Source organism: Fusarium solani (genome assembly GCF_023522795.1).
Source record: "Fusarium solani strain SB1 chromosome Unknown bctg00000007, whole genome shotgun sequence".
Lineage (NCBI taxonomy): Eukaryota > Fungi > Ascomycota > Sordariomycetes > Hypocreales > Nectriaceae > Fusarium > Fusarium solani.
Window position 1 is genome coordinate 735,111 of NW_027072150.1, and position 20,935 is coordinate 756,045.

At 51.1% G+C, this 20,935-nt stretch overlaps 8 protein-coding genes across 8 annotated transcripts; 4 read left to right on the forward strand and 4 right to left on the reverse strand.

The window, feature by feature from the left end:
* Nucleotides 1-417: 417 nt before the first annotated feature.
* MRS44_011061 (uncharacterized protein) lies at nucleotides 418-1,229 on the forward strand (the record flags this gene model as incomplete). The annotated part of the gene is made up of 2 exons (XM_046283415.2): nucleotides 418-671; nucleotides 734-1,229. The coding sequence occupies 2 exons, from the start codon at nucleotides 418-420 to the stop codon at nucleotides 1,227-1,229; spliced, it is 750 nt and encodes a 249-aa protein (XP_046135238.2).
* Nucleotides 1,230-1,263: 34 nt separating this feature from the next.
* MRS44_011062 (uncharacterized protein) lies at nucleotides 1,264-2,181 on the reverse strand (the record flags this gene model as incomplete). Its single annotated transcript, XM_046283414.2, has 2 exons — nucleotides 1,264-2,012; nucleotides 2,073-2,181. The coding sequence occupies 2 exons, from the start codon at nucleotides 2,179-2,181 to the stop codon at nucleotides 1,264-1,266; spliced, it is 858 nt and encodes a 285-aa protein (XP_046135237.1).
* Nucleotides 2,182-2,813: 632 nt separating this feature from the next.
* Nucleotides 2,814-5,139, reverse strand: MRS44_011063 (uncharacterized protein; the record flags this gene model as incomplete). The annotated part of the gene is made up of 5 exons (XM_065619584.1): nucleotides 2,814-3,317; nucleotides 3,426-3,887; nucleotides 3,959-4,245; nucleotides 4,311-4,750; nucleotides 5,129-5,139. 5 exons carry the CDS (start codon nucleotides 5,137-5,139, stop codon nucleotides 2,814-2,816), a joined length of 1,704 nt encoding a protein of 567 aa, XP_065475656.1.
* A 763-nt stretch (nucleotides 5,140-5,902) lies between these two features.
* Nucleotides 5,903-10,596, reverse strand: MRS44_011064 (uncharacterized protein; the record flags this gene model as incomplete). Its single annotated transcript, XM_046272663.2, has 6 exons — nucleotides 5,903-6,317; nucleotides 6,374-6,603; nucleotides 6,660-6,893; nucleotides 6,945-7,877; nucleotides 7,932-9,458; nucleotides 9,514-10,596. 6 exons carry the CDS (start codon nucleotides 10,594-10,596, stop codon nucleotides 5,903-5,905), a joined length of 4,422 nt encoding a protein of 1,473 aa, XP_046135235.2.
* Nucleotides 10,597-12,593: 1,997 nt separating this feature from the next.
* MRS44_011065 (uncharacterized protein) lies at nucleotides 12,594-15,409 on the forward strand (the record flags this gene model as incomplete). The annotated part of the gene is made up of 6 exons (XM_046272076.2): nucleotides 12,594-12,905; nucleotides 12,962-13,407; nucleotides 13,457-14,372; nucleotides 14,424-14,930; nucleotides 15,002-15,144; nucleotides 15,214-15,409. The coding sequence occupies 6 exons, from the start codon at nucleotides 12,594-12,596 to the stop codon at nucleotides 15,407-15,409; spliced, it is 2,520 nt and encodes an 839-aa protein (XP_046135234.2).
* A 689-nt stretch (nucleotides 15,410-16,098) lies between these two features.
* Nucleotides 16,099-18,420, forward strand: MRS44_011066 (uncharacterized protein; the record flags this gene model as incomplete). The annotated part of the gene is made up of 6 exons (XM_065619585.1): nucleotides 16,099-16,146; nucleotides 16,306-16,415; nucleotides 16,482-16,930; nucleotides 16,977-17,272; nucleotides 17,324-17,994; nucleotides 18,045-18,420. 6 exons carry the CDS (start codon nucleotides 16,099-16,101, stop codon nucleotides 18,418-18,420), a joined length of 1,950 nt encoding a protein of 649 aa, XP_065475657.1.
* A 176-nt stretch (nucleotides 18,421-18,596) lies between these two features.
* MRS44_011067 (uncharacterized protein) lies at nucleotides 18,597-19,748 on the reverse strand (the record flags this gene model as incomplete). The annotated part of the gene is made up of 1 exon (XM_046270763.2): nucleotides 18,597-19,748. The coding sequence occupies one exon, from the start codon at nucleotides 19,746-19,748 to the stop codon at nucleotides 18,597-18,599; it is 1,152 nt and encodes a 383-aa protein (XP_046135232.1).
* Nucleotides 19,749-19,959: 211 nt separating this feature from the next.
* On the forward strand, nucleotides 19,960-20,514 carry MRS44_011068 (uncharacterized protein; the record flags this gene model as incomplete). The annotated part of the gene is made up of 1 exon (XM_046273712.2): nucleotides 19,960-20,514. One exon carries the CDS (start codon nucleotides 19,960-19,962, stop codon nucleotides 20,512-20,514), a length of 555 nt encoding a protein of 184 aa, XP_046135231.2.
* Between the last annotated feature and the right edge of the window lie 421 nt (nucleotides 20,515-20,935).

Here is a 20,935-nt window from a genome sequence, read left to right on the forward strand (position 1 = left end):
GGTTGTATGGACCCATGATTGCTTCATTCGCTCACATTGCGTGGCAAAAGGCATCCCGGCCTATTGGGAGGGCTGAACTGCTGGCTGTTTATGTACAATAGAGAGGTACTACCTTACGAACTGGAATGTCCAAATCGATCGCTTCTTGATAATTATCCATGTCTGAAGTATGGGCCCCTGACCAGTCGATCTTGGATTACGCCGCCACCCAACCAATGCAGCTTGCTTACCCCCCTGGCCTTGATGCCATCGGTGGGCCAACTAGTCCATGTAAGGCCATCCCCGAACCGTTGCCTCGAGCGTTGCCTGTCACTCCTTGCGCCATGTCACAATTATTATTTAAACTTATCATCTGGCTTTGACCTTCCTGATACTCAGCCTGTTTCTGGTCATTCTTTCGGGTCCATCCCGGAAATCATGCATCTAATCCTTACTGGGGCGACGGGCCTCGCTGGCTCTGGCGTCCTCGATGCCATGCTCAAGTCGAAAGAAATCACCAAAATCTCCATCTTGAGCCGAAGACCAGTTCCTCTGGCGGCAGATGATCCAAGAGCCAACGTTATTATCCACAAAGATTTCGAAAACTATGAGCCCGAGCTTCTTAAAAAGCTCCAGGGCGCCAATGGAGTCGTTTGGGCCTTGGGCATCAGCCAGCTTAAGGTCACGAAGGAGTCTGTTTATCTCATCTTTCTTACGTCGATTCGTACTTCACAAACTGACGACTTGTAACCAGTGAATACATCACCATCACCAAAGATTTCCCTCTTGCTGCGGTCAGAGCCTTTTCCAACCTCGCGTCCGACGACGAACCCTTCCGCTTCATCTACGTTTCGAGTGGCGGCGCAACCTTGAACCCGGGCTTCTCTACTCCTTTCTACGGACGTGTCAAGGGAGAAGTCGAGAGAGCATTATCCGAACTACGTACCCCCCGGTTGCACATTGAGTCTGTCCGACCTGTTGGTGTAGACGCCTCGAATCACGATGCCATTAAGCCACATCTCCCCGACCCCGGTGTGGCCTACCATGCGATGAGCTTCGTTTTAGGACCGCTTATGCGAACTTTGTTACACCCGTTGCATAGTCCAACAGACAAACTGGGACCCTTTCTTGCCGAAATGGCAATGGGCAAGTATGATAAGCAGCTGGATGCAGGAGGCAAGGGCATCACGGATCTCAACGGTTCAAGGATACTCGACAACTGGGCCTTTCGAAGACTATATGGGCTATGAGGTATTGGTGTTGTCTATACGGAAGTAGTGCAAATTAATTCACGACGTAGTTAATCTTCATCTCACCTCGCTTCTGGCGCCAGTAGTTTGTCACCTCCAGCACCTCAGGACACCCTCGTAACAGCATGCCCCATCTTCTGAAGAATTCGGGGCTAAATTCCCACGCCCCTGCGTCCCAGGCCTCGCCCCATACCACAAGTGATGCCTTCGTATTGGCATCAAAATCCAGTAAATCGCAGCAAAGTGCATCACAGAGCAAGTCCTCATCGTACTCCCCTGCTTCAATCCCGAGGAGAATATTATCTCGCATCCCAGGAATTGGGAATAGATCCACCCAGGAATGGTGTGAGACTAACTTCTGCAACTGTGTTGGAGCAAGGTAAGCCGGAAAGGCGGGTTGGTCTCCGGAAGATTGAGGTCCCAGCCTGTTAAATATGGAACTGTAGTCATCTGTCTCTAGATAATCGAGAGGAATTTGAAGCGTCAGGGCGTTTCTGGCCAGAGCGTCGAAGGTGTTGAGGCGTGTGAGGCCGGGGAGATCACAAACAGACGGAAAGTTGAGTCCCCAGTTTGTGTAGGCTCTTTGCATAAAGTCCCTGATATTGTTGTGTAACTCGGGGCATCTGATAATGACCAAGATGGGCAACTTATGGAGCAATGCAATAAAAAGCTGGGACTGATATCGCCGAGTGTTTGCAAGCTCTTTGGGAGAAGTATCCACAACCTGGCCGCTTCGGGGCTCAGGGTTGTTGGTAGAAAAGGCTTGCTGGTGTTTCCGTTTGCCTTTGGGCACCACAGGTCAGCATGGAACGGATAGTTCTGTTCGACAGGGTCGGTACTCACGATACGCCCTCTGGTGAAGACGATTCTGGCGTTTTCTCCGTTCTTTAGCGCTCGTCACCCCTGTCCAGTCATCCACTGGCTCCCAAACTTCTGATAGCTGCGGAGGCATGGCTGCTTATGCTGGTCTCTTTGGTCCTTTTACTGTGGACGAGATGCAAGAAGGAAAATGCGAAGGGTGTTCAGAGAGTTGTCGAGGTGTTGATGCCATCTGCTGACACCCTTGCTACCGACGCCATGGTCCAGAGTTTATTGTGGCTCCAGTGGGGTTTCATGCAGCCTGCTTACGCCCCTGCAGCCAATCAGCAGAGGCCTGGACGGACTCGAAACTGGCCCGAGTCATATCATCCGTGGGAGACATCACAATCCCGAGCCGAGGAGACACTGGTTTCCCAAGAGTTATTTGGGAAAACCAAGGATCAACAGTATGGCAGTGTTGGGCCATACGTAAGTGATCACAGGTTTTAGCCGAAAGTGGCACTTCATCTCTATCGAGCTTGCATGTTCAAGTTGATGTGTGGAGAAGGTGAACTGGTATTTCTATTGACTTCCCCTGGCCTCATGGAACCTTTTTGACTTACTGCTCAGCGTGCTGGCTTCGTTTCGTTGTCCCTTTCCAGAGACTTAAGTAGGATAGACGGCCCACCGATTTCTTTCAATGCCATTCCAGTTGTAGTTCTTCATGAGCATGAGCTGCACTATTTATTCCAAACTCGTACTGTAACCCAATATCTTGCCAGCGATCTAATCTTGGCTGCCCTCTTCACCAGTCATCCCATCATTTTCCACAGTTTTTTCTTCCCAACTAGCGTGAATACCTTCATTCAGGTCATGAAGCGTGCGAGCTAACGGTAAAAGGTCTTGGTCTGTCTCCGCTATAACGCTCATGCTGTGGGCAACCTGCTCTAGCAGCGTCATATCCTTTGCTGCGGTGGAACCAAGCTCCGTGGGGTCGCTGCTTGAGAGATGATTGACCATGCAGCCGTAGGCGACGTAGCAGCGGAATGCACCGAACTCATAGGATGCGGTGGCGGGGCTCGGATACCTCCCCAGGCTTAATCGCGCGAGATCCAATATGCGGCGGGCGGTATTGACCAATAAGGGAGTGACAGGTACGTCGTTGGCCGTGCAGAGTGTTCCAGATCTATCGGACTTGAGGGTTGCAATTTTGTATATCATAACCATCACGGAGGAGTATCCTGTATTCATCAGGTCGTATAGCATCCACCAGTAGGCGCTGTTGTCCTCCTGTTTTGTGATAGAATCTCTCTGTTCGGGTACGGCCGGTCAGAGAACCTGCTTCTTGCTCGGCTTCATCGGGAATATACGAAGTAAGGACAAGGATATAAAACTCACCAGGGACCATTCTTCGAATAAATCTTCAATCTCTCCACAGAGTCCCTCAACGCTGTCGACCACGCTGTTCTTGTCTTGGGTATCCTCGCTGAATATGTCAAAGAACCGGAGGAGGAGGAACGTCAACCGCGACTTGACAAGGAATGTCAATGTAGGTACCACGTGCTCTGTCAGTCCAGGGTCTGAATTCAGCCAGGGAAGATTAACGCGCCATTCAGTCAAGTTGGCCGTCATTGTGGCAGGCTTGTCGTGCAACAGCCGAAAGAAGAGCTCCACGAGCACCAACCCCCAAAGGCCCTTCCTGTGATGGTCTGCACCGTCTGAAAGAAGCTCTGGGCTCATCAAAATGCCAGGAAAGCCCTGGTCAATCTTGTGCATGTTGAGGGTTTGCACGCACTGGCACACAAGCTTGTACATTCTCCAACTAAACTCAAAGTCACACTGTTGTAATGCGGCTCGCGTCTGGAAATCAACCGTGAGTCCCCTGATGCACCAAGATGGGGAAGGGCTTCATGAGTTCTTGGCCTACGTACGAGAAGAATGGCAGCGATTAGATCCGTCTTAGTCTTCACAGCTTGTCCCTCCCAAGCCGGTATGGCACGGAGGCAGCAAATGTATATTTTTTGTTCCAAGGTCCCTTCTTGCCGTCTTGTTTCATCAGTAATCATCAAAGACCCGTGATAGAGCACGCTGTAATAGAGAATAAGGGATGCTGGGTCGACGCTGATCTCGGGCATGTCGACGATGTCCGGCATGAGGTACATGAGCTTTGTGTTGATGAATCCCGGGAATGTGTCGATCTGGTAGTGCTCACAAAAGTCTGAACAAGCTGTCAATAGAGGACCCATAGGGCTTGGCGTCAAGGTGAAAGAAGAAAGTTCTTACTATGGACACAGGCTCTGGCAAGTTCTGGCCGAATGTGGTCGTCCAGATGTGCAATCTTGTCGTCCAAGCCCTGCCGCTTGACACTTAAAACGTTGTCAAGAACTTGTTTGAGGAGCGCACTTGGACTGGTGGGTTTATTTAGACAATTTGTCCAGCTGGCTTCCGACACTTCTCCAATAGCATCGGCTTCGGTTCTCGATGGAGCCGAAGAGACGGTGGATTTCACGCTGGGAGACTGCCCAGACGACGCTGGAAAAGGGCCATGATACCTTCTCAAGCCATCACAAGCGAGGTCGATGGACTCTCTGTCAGTGGCTACTTGCGGTGATATACCGGCAGCTGCCAGCTGTGAGCATTTTTCCTCGACCTGTTGAATCCTCTCAAGGATGGTCGTTAAGTCACGATCTCTGGCGTGGCTCAGACAGGTTAGGTAAGGACAGCTAGGAGAGGGCTATCAAGAGTATAACATACATCGGCCGAGGCTTTGTCTTCGGGACATTAGATCTTTTTTTCCTCTTGTTGGGATATGTGCATGTTAAACGCCGAGCAAAGCATCCATCGCAGGTGGGTTTAGCCCGGTTGCAGCGAGTCTAGTGATACTGTAAGCCTACGATTAAATGCGAATGGAACCACATGCGTGACAGACAGAAGAACTTGAGTTCAAGCAATGGCCAGCGTGGAAGGGATGGGAGGAAGCAGTGCCGTCTCATTACCTTTCGAGCCTTGCAGCCAAGGCACTGTTTTGTATCCGCGTCAGAATGATAGACAATTGCTTACAGAGAGTGTTGGCCCAGGAGCCTGGGTCTAGGCATGCTTACCGCCAGCTCATTGTGGCTCTGACTTGATTGCGCAGCGGGATCCATACAGGTGGACACGAATATCGAGGTTCCGGGGATAGCGTGGACGCTTGCTGATACTGGGCATCAGGGATGACAAGACGGATGATGAATGAACTGCCAAACCCGATCCAGAGAATTTTGACATTTTTTGAGGTAGGCAGGGCAAAGGAGATAGACCGGAGTCCGAGAAGCCCGGCACGGCAGTTGTACGGTCGGTACTGGAAATTCAGGGGCTTGGCAGAGTGGGCGTCTGGGTAACAGGGTTAGCCAATGGCTGCTCTGTGTTGACATGTCATGTGCACGCTCCCTGGCTCGGATGAGGCCGGAGATGCGGACTGACGGAGATTTCGAAAGTCCGACACTCTTTCCGGTGTACGGACTTGCCAAGACAGCGAGGCGACGGAGGACCAGCCTTGATCATCTCGGGGCCCAAGCATGTCCGAAGCACGGGGTACTGGATGAAGGTTGGTGGAACGAATTGACTCATCGGCTGTTACTCAATCACGGCGCAGGCAGCCTAGATAGACCAATGCATTTGCTTAGAAACGGTATGTCTCGGCTTCACCACCTCATCATAGTGGTTGACGGTACCAGCAAAGGAGAAGGAGAAGGAGAAATTTATTAAAATGCTGCGGTTTCTAAATACAATCTTTTTACAACCCAGTGATGTAGAACGATCCAAGGAAAAGCCCATGTCTATAACTCCCTACCCTTTAGTCTTGAGAGACAAAAAACACTACCACTCAAAAATTCTTACTCTTTCTTTGCCTTCTTGTTCTTCGGAACCCTTGCCAACCAGTAAAAAATAAAGGCCATGGCGATGTTGAAGATGCAATACACCCATATGAACCCAAAGTCCCTCCACCTATGTCCAAAGCTGACGTTGACGCTGGCCAAGAATGTGTTGGTCTCAGACATGGCGCAGTATTGGCAGTCGGTCGTGTTTGAGTCGGCGAGGTAGCCTCCAGCTTGGGACAAAAAGTCGGAAGCGTACTCTCCGCATGTCGTACCGTCTGGAGCTGTGAAGTGCACAAACTCGTTGGACTCGCAGTACATGGGGGCATTGCCTAGTGAGGTGCCCAGGAAGCTCTCGATGATGTAGGTGAAGGGATTGATGCGGTACATGAAAATCCAGAAACCAGGAAGGGCATCGGGCCCAGCAAGAACACTGCACATCAAGTAAGTTTCCATCCGTGGTATTCTTTGTCTCTGATCTTTACTTACCCGCAGAATGTAAACATCATGATTAGCAATAGATTCATGGCGCCTCCAGCCATGTCAGGGGTTGGAATTCCAGCAATCATCATGTTTGCAAACGTGCTAGAAAACATGAAAAAGATCCAGAGGTGCAGGAACATGGTGATTCCTCGTGAGTGCACGGAATCGGTCCACTCCGCGTTCTTGTACAGACCGATAGGATAGTACCAGCAGACATAGCAGAAAACCGACATGAGCTGCCACTGGGATTAGTTCCATGCTGAGGGTTTTCAAGGCGTTGAGTTCGACTTACCGAGTTCCAGGTGAGCTCAACGACAATGTTTGCAGACATGAATGCCTTCCAAGAGTACGCCTTAGAGGGGCGCTCGCGGGCCTCGTACATTGTACGCTGGGCAGCAAAGACAGGCATGATCTGGTTGACCAGCTGCGGGAAAACGCTGAGGAAAATGAATACGCCAAACATCTGGTTGAGCAGCCCGCGTTGCGTGTTGTCTCCATCCAAGAAGGAGAGGCCAATGAATAGTGACTGTGTCGGTTAGCACATCGATCCCAAGAGGTCCTTGGCTTGTATCCTTACCGAGCCCAGTGCCAGAAGCAGTTTCGAGTAGATGTACGTGGGGCTTCTCCAATACTGTTGAAAGACGCGCTTCGTGACCTGAGTGTGCTGCTCCACGGCAGACGCCGCAAACTCCTTGTACACGGAAGCATCCTCACGCGGTTGCCCAGACGTTGCTGAAGACGCAAGCCTTCCAAGCTCCTCCTGAACCAACTGATACTCAGGACTGCTCCGCCAAACCGTAGGCCAATCGATCTCGGTTGTTGCGCCGGGGGCTGCGCCAATGACTTCAAGCATGTACTCGGCTGGGTTTGATCTGTCGGGAAGGTCGTGAGCTCCATTACGGGTGAAATAGTCGACGAGTATGTTTGCGTCCTTGCCGATATCTCCGAAATAGATGGTTTGTCCCTTGGATAAAAGGAGAAGCCGATCAAACCTCTGAAAGAGCATAGCAGAAGGCTGATGGATAGTGCAGAGGATAGCTTGGCCGCTTTTAGTTAGCTTCTCCATCAGGTTACAGATAGACCATGATGTCTGACTATCTAAGCCCGAGGTAGGCTCATCGAAGAAGAGAAGGAGCTGAGGGCGAGCAGCAAGCTCTACACCGATTGTCAGTCGCTTACGCTGCTCGACATTGAGGCCTTCGCCGGGCACACCAATGACAGCATCGGCATATTCCTCCATGCTAAGCAATCCAATGACTACGTCCACATAATCGAGCTTTTCTTGCCGACTGTAGTGCGACGGTTGTCGGAGCAAGGCACTAAAGGCCAGGGCCTCGCGGACGGTCGAGGTATGTAGATGGAGGTCTTGTTGCTGAACGTAGCCGGTTTTCCGCTGAAAGGACTCGTCCCGGAGCTTGCCATTGACAAGCATATCACCCGTGACAATCCCCATCGTCACACGGCTGGCAAGCACGTCGAGAAGCGTAGTCTTTCCAGCTCCGGAAGAACCCTATATACTCGTTAGTCATGGTATACTCGATCACCAGAATATGAAGGCCCTTACCATTAGCGCTGTCAGGGTGCCCGGCTTGACCCAACCATCAACCCGATCAAGAATTCGTCGAGGTTCCCCCTTGATCTTGATGTCGTAGCAAATATCCTTCCAATGAAACACAGAAGTTTGTTTCTCAACCTCGGTCCCTGAGGTGAATCCGTCATTCGTCTGCTGGTGCGAGGAAGTCACCTGGCCGCTTTCGATGTCTCCAACTGGCTTCTTGAGGTGCTTCATGGCTTTGCGGACATAAACGAGGACCTCTCCTTTGGACCGCTCAGATGCAACATACTCAGCGGCGACGAGGTGAAGTACCATGTAGAGGATCATGAAGGCAATCATGACTCCGAAGTTGCGCCATTTATGGGCGGTATCATATCCGTAGGCAATCTTGACGAAAGCAGTGCCGCTCACCGTGTCCTGCCCAGGAATAGACCCCTGCGCGGAACATGCTCTGCCTCCTGACGACACGTCGTCGTACCCTGGGCCAAAGGGGATATAGGCAGAGCACGGAAAGTCTCTGCCCGTGAACTCGTTGAGCATGATGGACTCGAGGCCGTAGAAGAGTGGGTTGGCCCAACGACTCCAGCTAATCCAGCTTCGCATATACTGAATGGGGATGGTAAAGCCGGTATATAAGATCAAGCCGAGCAGGATGATCGCAGACGGCGCCATGGCCTGATCGATGGATTTGGTGACGGAACCGATCAGACGGAAGAGCATAGACATAGTCAGGGTGGTCGTGAAGATGAGCAATAAGAAGAAGAAGAAAGCTCCTGGTTCGCGGCGTAGATTCCCCATAAAGTATAGGGCGATATTAGTGAATATGCAGTTGACGACCTTGTACGGCAAATCCACGACGATTGAAGATAGAGCTTCGGCGCTTGGGTGATATAAGGCGTACCGGGCATGCTTCTCAATGATCTTGCGCTTAGCATAGAGGTTGATGATCTCTAGGATACTAGCAAAGGCGTTCATGAGGATGAGGAAGAATAGTAGAACGCCGCGCTGCTGGAAGGACTCGGTCGTGTCAGGCAGGTTGTAGAAAATACTGCTGACAATGATGGCCTGCAGGAAGTTGGTGACCAGCATGGTGATGAGCAGACTAGGGTCAGTCCTGAGCAGGACAACGCTCCGGCGCATGGTCAGCCCTATCTGTTGGAGATAGGATAAGGTGAATGGAGATTTGGCGCGTTGAGCGGATGACTGGTCCATTCGTCTCGATTCGAGAAACCTGTCGTAGTGTTCGCCGTGGAAGGGGTGTCGTTCGACGTAGTCTTCGATCTCCTCTAGCAGCAGGGCGCGGTCTCGGCTCTGTTTCCAGGCCTGGGAGAATTCCTCGGGGCTTCGGGGAGTCTTGTCCTCCCAGCCTGGGCGGACGATGCGTTCCGAGGGACTCGTCATGGATGTCAGGAAGTCAGCTGTGGTTTGTTGGTCTGAACAGACAAACCCGAGCTCCTCAAAATATCCCTTTGCCCTGGCTGCTTTGCCAAAGAAGATTTGCCGACCCTTGTAGAGGACCAGAACCTTTTCAAAGACCTTTAAAGATGTCAGTGTGATTCCCAGATTTCGGAAGGATTTTGTAGAGACTCACGTCATAGGCATCCTGAGGAGCCTGATAGATGGCGACACACGAGGTGCAACCCATAACGTCAGCCTGGGTCCTCAAGGTTCGGCAGAATTCAACCGCGTTTGCGCTGTCGAGACCACGTGTGCTATTGTCCCAGCATTGCAAAGGGGAGTAGCTGAGAGATGCCTCGGCGATCGTGACTCTTTTCCTCTCGCCGCCGCTCACACCTCGAATAAAATCATTACCCACGCGGGTATTCTTGGTATGTGATATACCAAACATCGCCATCGTCACATCGCGGAGATGCTCGATATACTCGCTTCGTGTGACTCCAGAAGGAATAGTCTTTGGGCAGCGTGCAGCAGCGGCAAAAGACAGGGTTTCACCAACTGAGAGTTGCGGAAAGTGGTGGTCAACCTCTGCCGTGTATATAGCTTCGCCACGGAATGCAGTTTTGATCTGGTCGGGGTGTATGCCTTGGTAGTTGAGGCAGGACGATTCTTCGATGTGGAAGCCATGGGTGTCGCCGGCGATGGTCTTGAGGAACGTCGAGCAGCCGGATCCGGGGGGGCCTAGGACGCAGAGCATCTCCCCGCTGTGGACAACGCCCTCTAGATCGTGTAGAATGTCGACTCGTTGCTGCTTCCCGCGGAGAAGCTTACTGCGGAACAGCTTCTTCACCATCGTGCCAGCCTCCAGCAGGACGTTTCCAACCGTCTTCTGGAAATCGGTGTCGGAGCCAAATCCGTAAACATTGAGGTTCTTGAAAGCGACTCCTGTCGTCCTGGGTGTGTTCCCCTCGAGCGACTCGGTCCTAGCTTTGAAGAAGGCCTTGGCCCATTGCTTTGCATTGAACTGCGGGCTGTTGGGGTCGAGAGGCCCTTCCTGGGGAAGAGGGAAGAGGGAGGGTAAAGCGCCGCCGCGTTGAGACTGGGTCGTCAACCTCCTGGCGAGCTGGAGCACTTCATCGTGGACGTGCTCTTCTCCATCGTCGTAGTTGTTGCTGTTGGCAACATCGGTGATTGAAGTGTTGAACGAAGATGGTCTCTTGTCCGTCGTAGGAAGTGATGTGTCGGCCTCGGGTCCGAGAGGTTTGTCAGAAAGCATCGTGCCGCTTAAAGGGATGAGTTCAAAAGACAAGTTCAAAGAAGATGAAACACAAGAAAAGGTAAATAGGGATTAATCAAAGTGGAAGAATAGGCAAGGAAAGAGGGTGGAATATCACATCAAAGTTGGCTTTGAAGGTGGTCGGTGAATTAATTGTACAGACCTTGGTCGCATTGGTGACTGCGACAAAGAGAAAGAAACTTGTTTAAAATATTTACATCTCGACGCCCCTGGCATACTGACGTTGATATCTAAGTTACAGAATATCAGCTCGGCACTCCGTCAACTCCCCCTGGAGCTTTGGGGGCCCTTGGCGCAATAACTATGTGTGGGACGGGCTTAAAGGTGTGGGACGGACTTTCAAGAATGGGACGGGCTTTAAATAGTGGGACGGGCTTTCGGGCTTGATGGCTTCCCGCCTAAAGTCAGCCGTCACTACCAAACATGTCGTATCAAAACACCAGCAATCTCCCCCGGAAGCGGCTCCCCAGCAGAACTCGGTAGCTTACTGAAGCTCATGCGTCCAACCTTGTCATCTCAGGACCAATCACTAGTTGGGATCCGCGGCATTAGTGAGAGCCGCCGTTGGGATTCCAGTCTCAATCCTGCACGTCAAATGTCAAGATCGCCTCGGCTTTGGATGGCTTGTCTTGTCCGAGGCCAAAACCCTTGCAGCCAAGGCGAAAAAAAACTCAGATTTCTCATCGTCGTTTCAACCGTTGAGGCAGGCTAGCTATCCAGTGATCCTGAAAAGTCATCTCGCGATGCTATGAACGCATTGTACCGTTCCACCCTGGTCCTGTGAGTTTCTGTAGAGTAATGTTAAAGAGAGGTATTCGACACCATTGCCAAATTTGTATGGCAACCAGATGAAAACACCTAGAGCATGAATGAATGAATTTTTTTGCGTCCGGGAGGACCATGTGTCATGGGACACGGCCCAAGGACGAGGCGAAATCTTTCCGAAACTGGAAAAGCCAACTGCCGGACATCAGTTTAGTGGTTTTCTCTGAGGACTCCAAGTTCTAACAGGCGGCAGCGCCGGACGATTTGACGTGATCTAACCAGCGAGGTAGAGGGATAGACAGAGGAAGGAAACTTAGACACAATGGCTATGGAAGTAGATTTCTCGTCCCTTTCCTCCTACCCAGCTCCTACAGTATTAAAGAGGCCGGCTGATCGGTCATTGCACAGCCTTTGGTCAACTGACCCGTGACTGGAAGTCTTGGCAGAATCCGAATGTCGGTATCTTCAAAGCGTTTGTTGAGGCCTTGATTGCACCGTTGGCCCAGCTTTTCATCAGGGCATGTCGGATCGAAAATGAATTGCCCCTGCTGTTTGATCGCCCCATGGGATGAAATGTCTGTTATTGCCTTCCTCGATTCTTGACGGTGGTGAGTCTCTCCTGATGATCTCATGCAGAAGGGAATGCCTTTGACAATAGGGGGCCATAGATGAAGCTCGTGCCAGCCATCCCACATCGGTCACCCAGATTTCCAACCATCACTTGGCCAAGCCAAGTTGGCAAACTAGTTATGTTGAGAGTTCAGAGTCTATGTTGTTCCACTGTTTATCCTTCATCACGTTAAAACTAGCATTTTCGGAGTTTTGGCCGACGCGAATCTGTGACATGGTGGGACACAATAGGTAATGCCTGCGCGCCAAGAGAAGGTTAATCCTGTCGTCAGTTTCCACAACTCTCCACAAGCCAATTCAGGTCTTTGAGAACTCCAAAAACACCGTTTGAACAAAAATATAGGCATAGGCTCTGATTTAGTGCTTTCTTTAGCTACCTATACGGGCCGGTTTGAGTATTTCGGACTTCCTCAGTTCGCATCCCATTAACTACAGGGTAGGTCAGATGCTTGGTAATCACATCCCGAACGCACGGATAAACTATAAGCCGGGAACCAAGGCACCCGAGGTTGACATCACCCTCGTCAAATCAAGGGACTTGCGCATTCTCTTCTGGCCAATTCCCCAATTCAGTAAAAATCATGGCGAGCCCGGAGGTGGGATTGAAAGTAATCTTCTACCTCTATCCTTGTCTCCTCTTTGTGACTTTGTTGGGTTCTCAATGCCTCCAATTCTACCTCAGTCGCGGTCGGGAGCCGCGTCGCATCGCGCTAGATAACGAGCAGAAGCAAAAGGCCGAGAGTATCCGACGAGTCTACGCGAGAGTCATCTGGTTTCTGCAACTTGTCTTGTCTCTCTTGTTTGTGGCTAGTATAGCTATTACTGCACGAGAGGCAGTTAGTGGTCACCATGACTCGGACGGCACTGTTGACTTCTCCTTCAGCGCGTATCTGGTTCGTTCTTCATCCCTTGCTACCAACGCTATTGTGCTTACTAAGATTGAATGTAGGCATCTCATGCAGGTGTATTGCTTTACTTCTTCGCAGGGTTGCTGCCAGATCCGGAAGGGCCGTGGTCTCCGAGCAGTGCGCATTGCTATGCATGGCTCGCCGGTGCCCTTCTGGAGACTGTCATTGCTGGCATCTTTTACTCCGAGAAGTCGTTGCTGCGATCTTCTTCTACCTTTCTTGACGTTCTCATCATTCTAGGCCTGTCTAGAATCGCTGTGCTCATACTCATGATGGGCAGCCTCGCCTTGAGAGAGTATAAGCTGAGACCGCCTCAACCTAAGTCGGCACCAGAGGAACGCCAGTCCCTTCTCGAGAATGGCAATGGCTCATCTAGCAACTACGGCAGCGTGCCTGCGGCCCCAACTCCAGCCAAGAGAACCCAAGTCTCAGGCACCGGCTGGCTCGACTACTTTGCTGGATTCCGGGTTTTATTCCCTTACCTATGGTGCGTAGACGCAGGTGCCTATTGATTCTCTTAAGCTGACCCTGTCCAGGCCCAAAGACTCGCCCAGGTATCAGGTTATCGTGGTCGTTTGCCTTGTTCTCTTGATTTGCCAGCGCACGGTCAACGTCTTGGCCCCTGTGCAGCTTGGAGTGCTGGTCGACAACTTGGGCGAGGGCCGTCTGCCGTACAAGGAGATTGCCCTCTACGTTGTGTACCGCGCCCTCCAGGGCAACCAAGGAGCTCTCGGTGCCGCAAGATCCGTCCTTTGGATCCCCGTCTCACAATCACTTTTCCGAAGACTCTCTTCGGCGGCATTCGAACATGTGTTGGGACTTTCTCTCGAGTTCCACCTCAACAAGAAGATCGGTGAAGTCACCAGTGCGCTGAGTCGAGGTGCATCCATGAACACCTTCCTGGAGAACTTTTGCTTCCAAGTATTCCCGATGGTTTTTGACATCTTCGTCGCCGGTGTCTTCTTCTTTGCCAAGTACGACCCCTTCTACACCATTATTGTGTTCTTCATCATGTGGTCTTACATCTTCCTCACCATCTACGTCGCCAAGTATCGTGGCAAGCAGCGGAGAGACATGACGACCAAAGCTCGCGAGATGGAGGCCATCAAGACGGATGCTCTCCTCGCATACGAGACAGTACAGCACAACTGTGCCGTCTCCCGTGAAACCCAGCGATTCAAGGATCATGTGGTTGTCTACCAATATGCGGAGCGCCTGGTGCAGTGGTCACTCAATGGCCTCAACCTCACCCAGAGCTCGATCTTCACCCTCGGAACCGCTCTCCTTGTGGCTGTTTCCGCCTACAAGATCTCCATCGGCGAGCAAACGGTTGGCGAGTTTGTCAGCTTGATCAACTACTTTGTCCAGCTGCAGGGTCCTCTCAACTTCTTTGGAACCTACTACACCATGCTGCAGAACAACCTCATTGAGGCTGAACGTCTGCTCGATATTGTATGAGATTAATGACTGTGGATGGTGATCACAATTGCTAACTAGTACTAGTTCAAGGAGACGTCTGGCGTCGTGGAAAAGGAGGATGCGATCAAGATGCCCTCGCCGCGAGGAGAGGTTGCCTTTAACAACGTCAAGTTCTCTTACCAGAGCAACAAGGGCGAGCCCGTGATCAACGACATTAGCTTCACTGTCGCTCCTGGCACCAAGACGGCCATCGTGGGAGAGTCTGGTAGCGGCAAGTCGACTTGTCTCAAGCTTCTCTTCCGCTTCTACGATGTTTCTGACGGTTCCATCACTATTGACGGCCATGATCTGAGAGACGTGACGCTTGATAGCCTCCGCAAGAACATTGGTGTTGTGCCGCAAGACACGGTCTTGTTCAATGCAACTATTATGTATAACTTGCTCTATGCTAGCCCTCATGCCTCAGAGACTGATGTCTTCGCGGCTTGTAAGGCTGCTAATATCCATGACCGTATTCTCGGCTTCCCAGATGGATATGAGACCAAGGTCGGAGAGCGAGGCCTGAAGCTGTCTGGAGGTGAACGCCAGCGTGTAAGTGGCCCATCTTGTCCCGTTTACCCTATTTATGCAGTATCGGTTGACTGACCATTGTTTACTCATAGATCGCTATTGCCCGAGCTATCCTTAAAGATGCTCGCATCTTGCTTTTGGATGAGGCTACTGCGTCTCTTGATTCTCATACTGAGAGACAGATTCAAGACGCCCTAGAGCGTGTTACTGCAGGACGAACCACGATCACCATCGCGTACGTTAAGGACTCACGTTTCTCTTTCGCGATTTCTTTTTATGCGGCATTTTCTGACAATCCATGTAGACATCGTCTTTCCACCATCACCACCTCTGACCAGATTGTGGTGCTTCACAAGGGCGTCATCGTTGAGCGCGGCACTCACAACGAATTGCTTGCCCTTCAAGGGCGGTACCACGCCATGTGGGAGAAGCAGACGACCATTGAGAAGAGAGAAAAGGAGAAGCTGGACCGTGAAAATGAGTCGGAGACTACAGAGTGAAGTCTCTAATCCCTCGGCGTATAGCCATGACCTGTAATTGGTCTTGTCGACTGTGTGGTAACATGCGTGGATCATATGTCTTTTGTGATAATGTATTCATATCTGGCTTTGGCCTTGAACTTAGTTCCATCTTTGCACGTACTATCGTTGAAGGCGAGACGGGAATGACGCCATTGGGGAACTAGGTACGCTCGTCTCCAGAGAAGCTCATGACGGGAGTGGTTGAAAGGACCCATACATCGTCTTTCCGATCTCAAATGTCCTGTCTCCCGGCTTTGGTGGCCCCAGCTCAAGAGGCGAGTTTGGAACCGTTGAAGCCACGCAACAACATATCCCCTGTGGCTTAGTTGGCTAAAGCGTCCGACTGTTACTTGCAGACAATCGGGAGATCGGAAGTTCGAGCCTTCCCGGGGGAGCATCCTTTTCTTTTTGCCTCGCTCTCCTTTTTGACCACCTTCTTTGCATTTATACCTGGGCCGTGTTCGTGTCCTCGAGACACAATTCATTGTTATAGATGCGAGTCAGGTGTTGCGTCATTGATCAATGCACGTTTCGCTATTCCGGAATGGGCCCAAGCCCCGGACTTTACTCAGCCGGGCCCGGATGGCTTGTTGACTCCGCCTTTCAACTACCGAGACCCATTTCCTCAAGGTCAACATCTCTACTTCGATCCTGTCTCATACTCTATCATGGAATCTCAAGAAACGGCCCCCAAGCAAAGAGTGATTCCAAGAGCTGTCAGTCACCGACACACACCAAATGTTGACGCGACACGGTGATGCTAACGACGCGTTCCTAGTGCCACAATTGCCGAGCACGCAAGGTAAGATCTACCTGCAGCCAATGGATCGACCGGTAGATGGATGACCAACATACTCATGCTTCTTCTGTGACAGGTTCGATGTAACCGTCTCGTGCCTTGCTCCAACTGCACCATCTCAGGGTTGGACTGCCCAAGGGGTGGCAATCCTCGCAGTGCCCGACCATATGAGGACGCACAGGTCAGGTATGCCACACAGGCCACGTATCAATACCTAGTTCAGAGTTGATCATCTTGAAGCAGCATACCAAGTCAAGATACGCTTTCCTACTTTGCGCGTTTTGAAGCCAAGCTTGCAGACCTTCAGCTTGAAGTCGATGGTCTGAAGGAACAGCTGCAAAACCGGGACTCTACGGACAACACGGTGCCTTCGCCGCACTGCTCGAACAGTAGCAACCCAGTAGTTCGACAGCATGATGTCTTTGGAGATCACACCCAAGAAGAGGGTGACTCCTCATTTGGGCGACAGGCTTTGAATGCCATCCAAGTCGCAGAGTTGACGTCGTCCGAATCTTCACACTCACCTGCTGTTGCCCAACAACTGGCGAGTCTTCGTGATATGGCCCGGGAGCATGAAGCCTCAGGCGTGAATAGGGATGACTACATCTCGGCCCCAGTACCGGCGACTGATAATTTCAAGATGCGCTTGCCACCATCAACGTTTGTGTTGGCGATTCTGCGGGTGCTGAGAGAACGAAAAGGTTTGCCCCAGCTCAGCTTGTTAGTGCCGGAAACTAAACATCCAAGGTGTCCAACCCATTCTTTATTACTTCCATGGCGTCTATGATCGTCTCCAGATTGAAAAGTTATGCCGGCGTATCTACTTTCCTCTGGATTCTGTCTCGGCTGCTGAAGTGACTCTCCTCAACGGCATGCTCAGTGTTGTCTTGCGAGAACTTGACAACATTGAAGATTCCGAGATCACCTCTGAGGAAATAACACGCTACCAACGTATTTGTGAGAGCCAGTTCCAAACGGGACTCGAGGTATACGAGGTGATGGCCATGCCGACGAGAGAAAACGTCATGATCCTGGTTATAGGGGTAAAAACCTTCCTTGGTCTAAAGCGATAACAAAAACTGATTTGGCAGTAGATGGTGCATGCTCAGATCAGGGCTAAGCTGCCTCTGCAATGGAGCCTGACATCTACCGCAGCTAGACACTGCCTTGCCCTTGGCTACCATCGCGAACACCGCGTCTCACGACTCCCATCAGCTGAGGCGTCATCAGTGAGACGGTTATTCTGGCACATCTATATAGCCGATAAAAACCTCTCCTCTCGCCTCGGGCGAACTTCAATCATCCAAGACCTGGATGTCGACACTGGTCTGAATGCTGTTTCTGATGAGCCCGGAAGGACACCTTGGGACCAGGCCTTTGCCTCGTTTGTCGAATTTGCCAGGATTCAGGGGAAGATATACGACTCACTGTATTCTCCGGCTGCCAAAAAGCAGCAGCCCGAACACCGCGTAGCCGTTGCGATTGATCTTGAGTCACAGCTAAGTACGTGGCACGCCAACTGGACCAAGATCGACTTCTCTGAAGCCTTTGATTACGAGTCTTTTGCAGCTACATTCGGGCCTGCGGATATCATATACTATTCTTCACTCACCCTTATCCACCGTGGTACGGCTTCGTCAGGCTCTGCTCAAGATATTTCCTCGGCGTGCTATGAGGCTGCGCATCAGGGGCTCCAGGCTCACCTCAACTACTATCCTCGCCTGAGCTGTTCGGCAGACCACGTCTTATCTAATTACGCATTCTGGTGAGAAGATCCACCTTCCCGAAGAATTGTTTGACTGACTGGATGAATAGGATATTCTATTACACTTCCTTTACGCCCTTCGTTGTCACTTTCCTCCACTGCATCGCCCACTCCGACCACGGCGATCTAACACTTCTTCAGGAAGTCCTTAGTAGTCTGGAGCAAGTTGGGAGTGCCCTCGATTATGCCGAGAAGCAACTCTTTCTCTGCAAAGCTCTCTTTCGAATCGCCGAGGCTTTCTTGAACAGCCAAACAGCCACGCAAAACAACCATACTGTCGCCGGGAGCACTGCTACTTTTTGCATACCATTACAAAACCCCTTTTCTGACGAGTGGGCTGGGTTGGATAGGTTCTTGGAGGGGACTGAGGATTGGGATATGACTACCATTGATCCGGCATCATTCCTTCTCGATGATGCGATGTAAGGGCAAGAAGCATTATCCCTAGAGTTCACAGGACTACCTGTGGGTTAGGTTTAGAGACGATGAAGAAATAGATACTCTTGTTAGCATAAATGCTCATTTCTACATTGTGTACAATACAAATAACCACTGGCATGGCGAAGGGCTCAAACTAGTCTCTCTACGTTGCGGCCCATCTCCTATTCCTGCTTCTCTTTAATGATCGCCCGGATGGCTTTACCGATGGGTGTCCAGATCGGGTCTGGGTCAATGGAGACACCAGCATCCATATTGTTATGACAGATGCTAACCGCGATCCTGTCACGAATGTCTGCCCACGCAATAGAACCGCCTGCTCCAGGACTATAAATAATATCGCGATGATCTCCAACCAGAGGGTCCGAGGCACCTATCTCTCCTCCAAGCCAGAAGCCAGCTGCACCAAACCACACAGGAATTGGAAGCACCTTGTCCTGATCATGGGGGTTTTGGCGGAACCGTGTCATCCCCCTGACATAGTTCACAGAAAGAAGCCTGACACCATCAAGCTCACCCCCTTCAGCTACCATGGCGAACACTCGAGCTATGGCTGGAGCATTACCAATGGCTCCTGCGCCAGGGTCGCAGGCTTGTCGAACGACCTTGAGGTTGTGCACGTCCGAGCCAGGGAAGACGGCGATCGGGCTGGTGTTGTAGGTGTCTTCCAGGAACATTTCATTGCCGCCGGACAAAGTGGCTACTCTGGAGAGCTCAGAGTCAGGAACACCAAAGTATAGGTCCTTGACGCCTAGAGGCTCGCATATCTCCTCGGCGACAAACTGACCGAAGGGTCGGCTCTTGGGGTCGGTCCGGCGCACCACCTCTCCAACAATCCAGCCCCAGACTAAGACATGGTAGGCATTTGCAGTGCCTGGAGTAAACTTGGGAGTGAAGGTGGCAATTTGTTGAACCATCCAATCCCAATCTGCCATCAGTTCAGGCGTGACACCGTCTGGCATCTGTGGGATACCGGCTCTATGAGACAAGGCGTCCTCAACAGTGATATTCTCCTTTCCATTGGCCGCGAATTCAGGCCAGTAGTTAGAAATTGGATCTCGAAGCTTAAGGAGGCCACGGTCCGCTTGAATATGAGCTGCCAAAGCTGTGATGCCCTTGGTAACAGAAAAGACGGGGAACAGCGTCTCCTTATCCACGGGACGTTTCTCAGACACATCGGCGTATCCTGCGGTTCCATGTGCAATGAGTTTGCCGCGATAGTAGGCGGCTACAGAAACGCCAGTTTCTCCGCGGTCGAGCACAGCTTGTAAGGCTGCTTCGAGATGAGGGCTTGTGGCGTTGATGTTTGATGACATGATGAGAGGAGAGTTGAAGTGTAGTGAATTCAAGTTAATGAGAGATAAAACTTATTGCGAGAGTCTCAACATGATACCAGCAATGGCCATTGACATAAATACACTATCCCCTCGGCCGCTACGGTACTCCGCGTATTCCGTGGAATTCGGACTCGGTGAATATCGAGCCCCCGAGCTAGTCTTTATTAACTCGGCATCACGAGGACATATAATGACTAGCTCCGACATCACGCGAACGACGGATCAAATCGGCCAAGTTCCTCTCCTGAGACCTTTCTTCAGATTGTTCAAGCGATTCATCATTTTCGGAATCCATCTTTCCTTCCGACTTGCCACCCGACACATCAAAACATCCTCTTATCCTATCAGAATCTTCAAAATGACTTACACGGTCGTAATGCTCGTATATCGCAACCCTCAGATGACACCTGATCAATTCAAAGACCACTACGAAAACAAACACATCCCCCTCATGAAGGACCTTCTCGGGGCCAGCTTCCCCCTCTCGCATTCTCGACGATATATCCTCCGTTCTGACGCGGATGGAAAACATGCGGCAACCATTGTCGCCGGAACTCAAGCCGACTTTGAGTTTGACTGCGTGTCCGAACTCAAGTTCGAGAGTGAAGCCGACTTCCAGAGCATGTCGGCCTTGCTTTCTAGCGCTGAGAACTCCGCAACTGTAGGAGAGGATTGCATGGCATTCATGGATCCCGGAAAGACAAAGATGGTTGTGCTTGGGGAGGTGAACATTACTTCCAGCTGATTTGGGCCTGATGTTGGATCAAAGGCAGGGATAGCTAGAGGGTGGGGGATGGTTGGTTGCGAGAATGTGTAGTGAGGCTATTCAGAATCATGAGAGACTTGGAATGAAAGCGCTGTGCAGGAATTGTCAATGGAAATAGCAATTGGTGCAGTTGCGGGAACGAGTATTGCCAAGTCAAAGTGAGCTGTTGTCAACGATACGAAGCATCTCCGACTCTTCTTAGGATCGGAATGCCACGGTAGCTCAGGCAGAACCGAACATGTGAAAAGTGAAGTTTTCCGTTAATGAAAATGAGGTTTTATCTTCCCAAGTGAAGATGTTAAAGAAGCAAGTATGTTAGCATTGGGATACGATGCTATGATGTATTGACAATGTGTTCTTTGTTATAGTTGAAGCCCGGCCCTTGATGGGTTCACTGAGC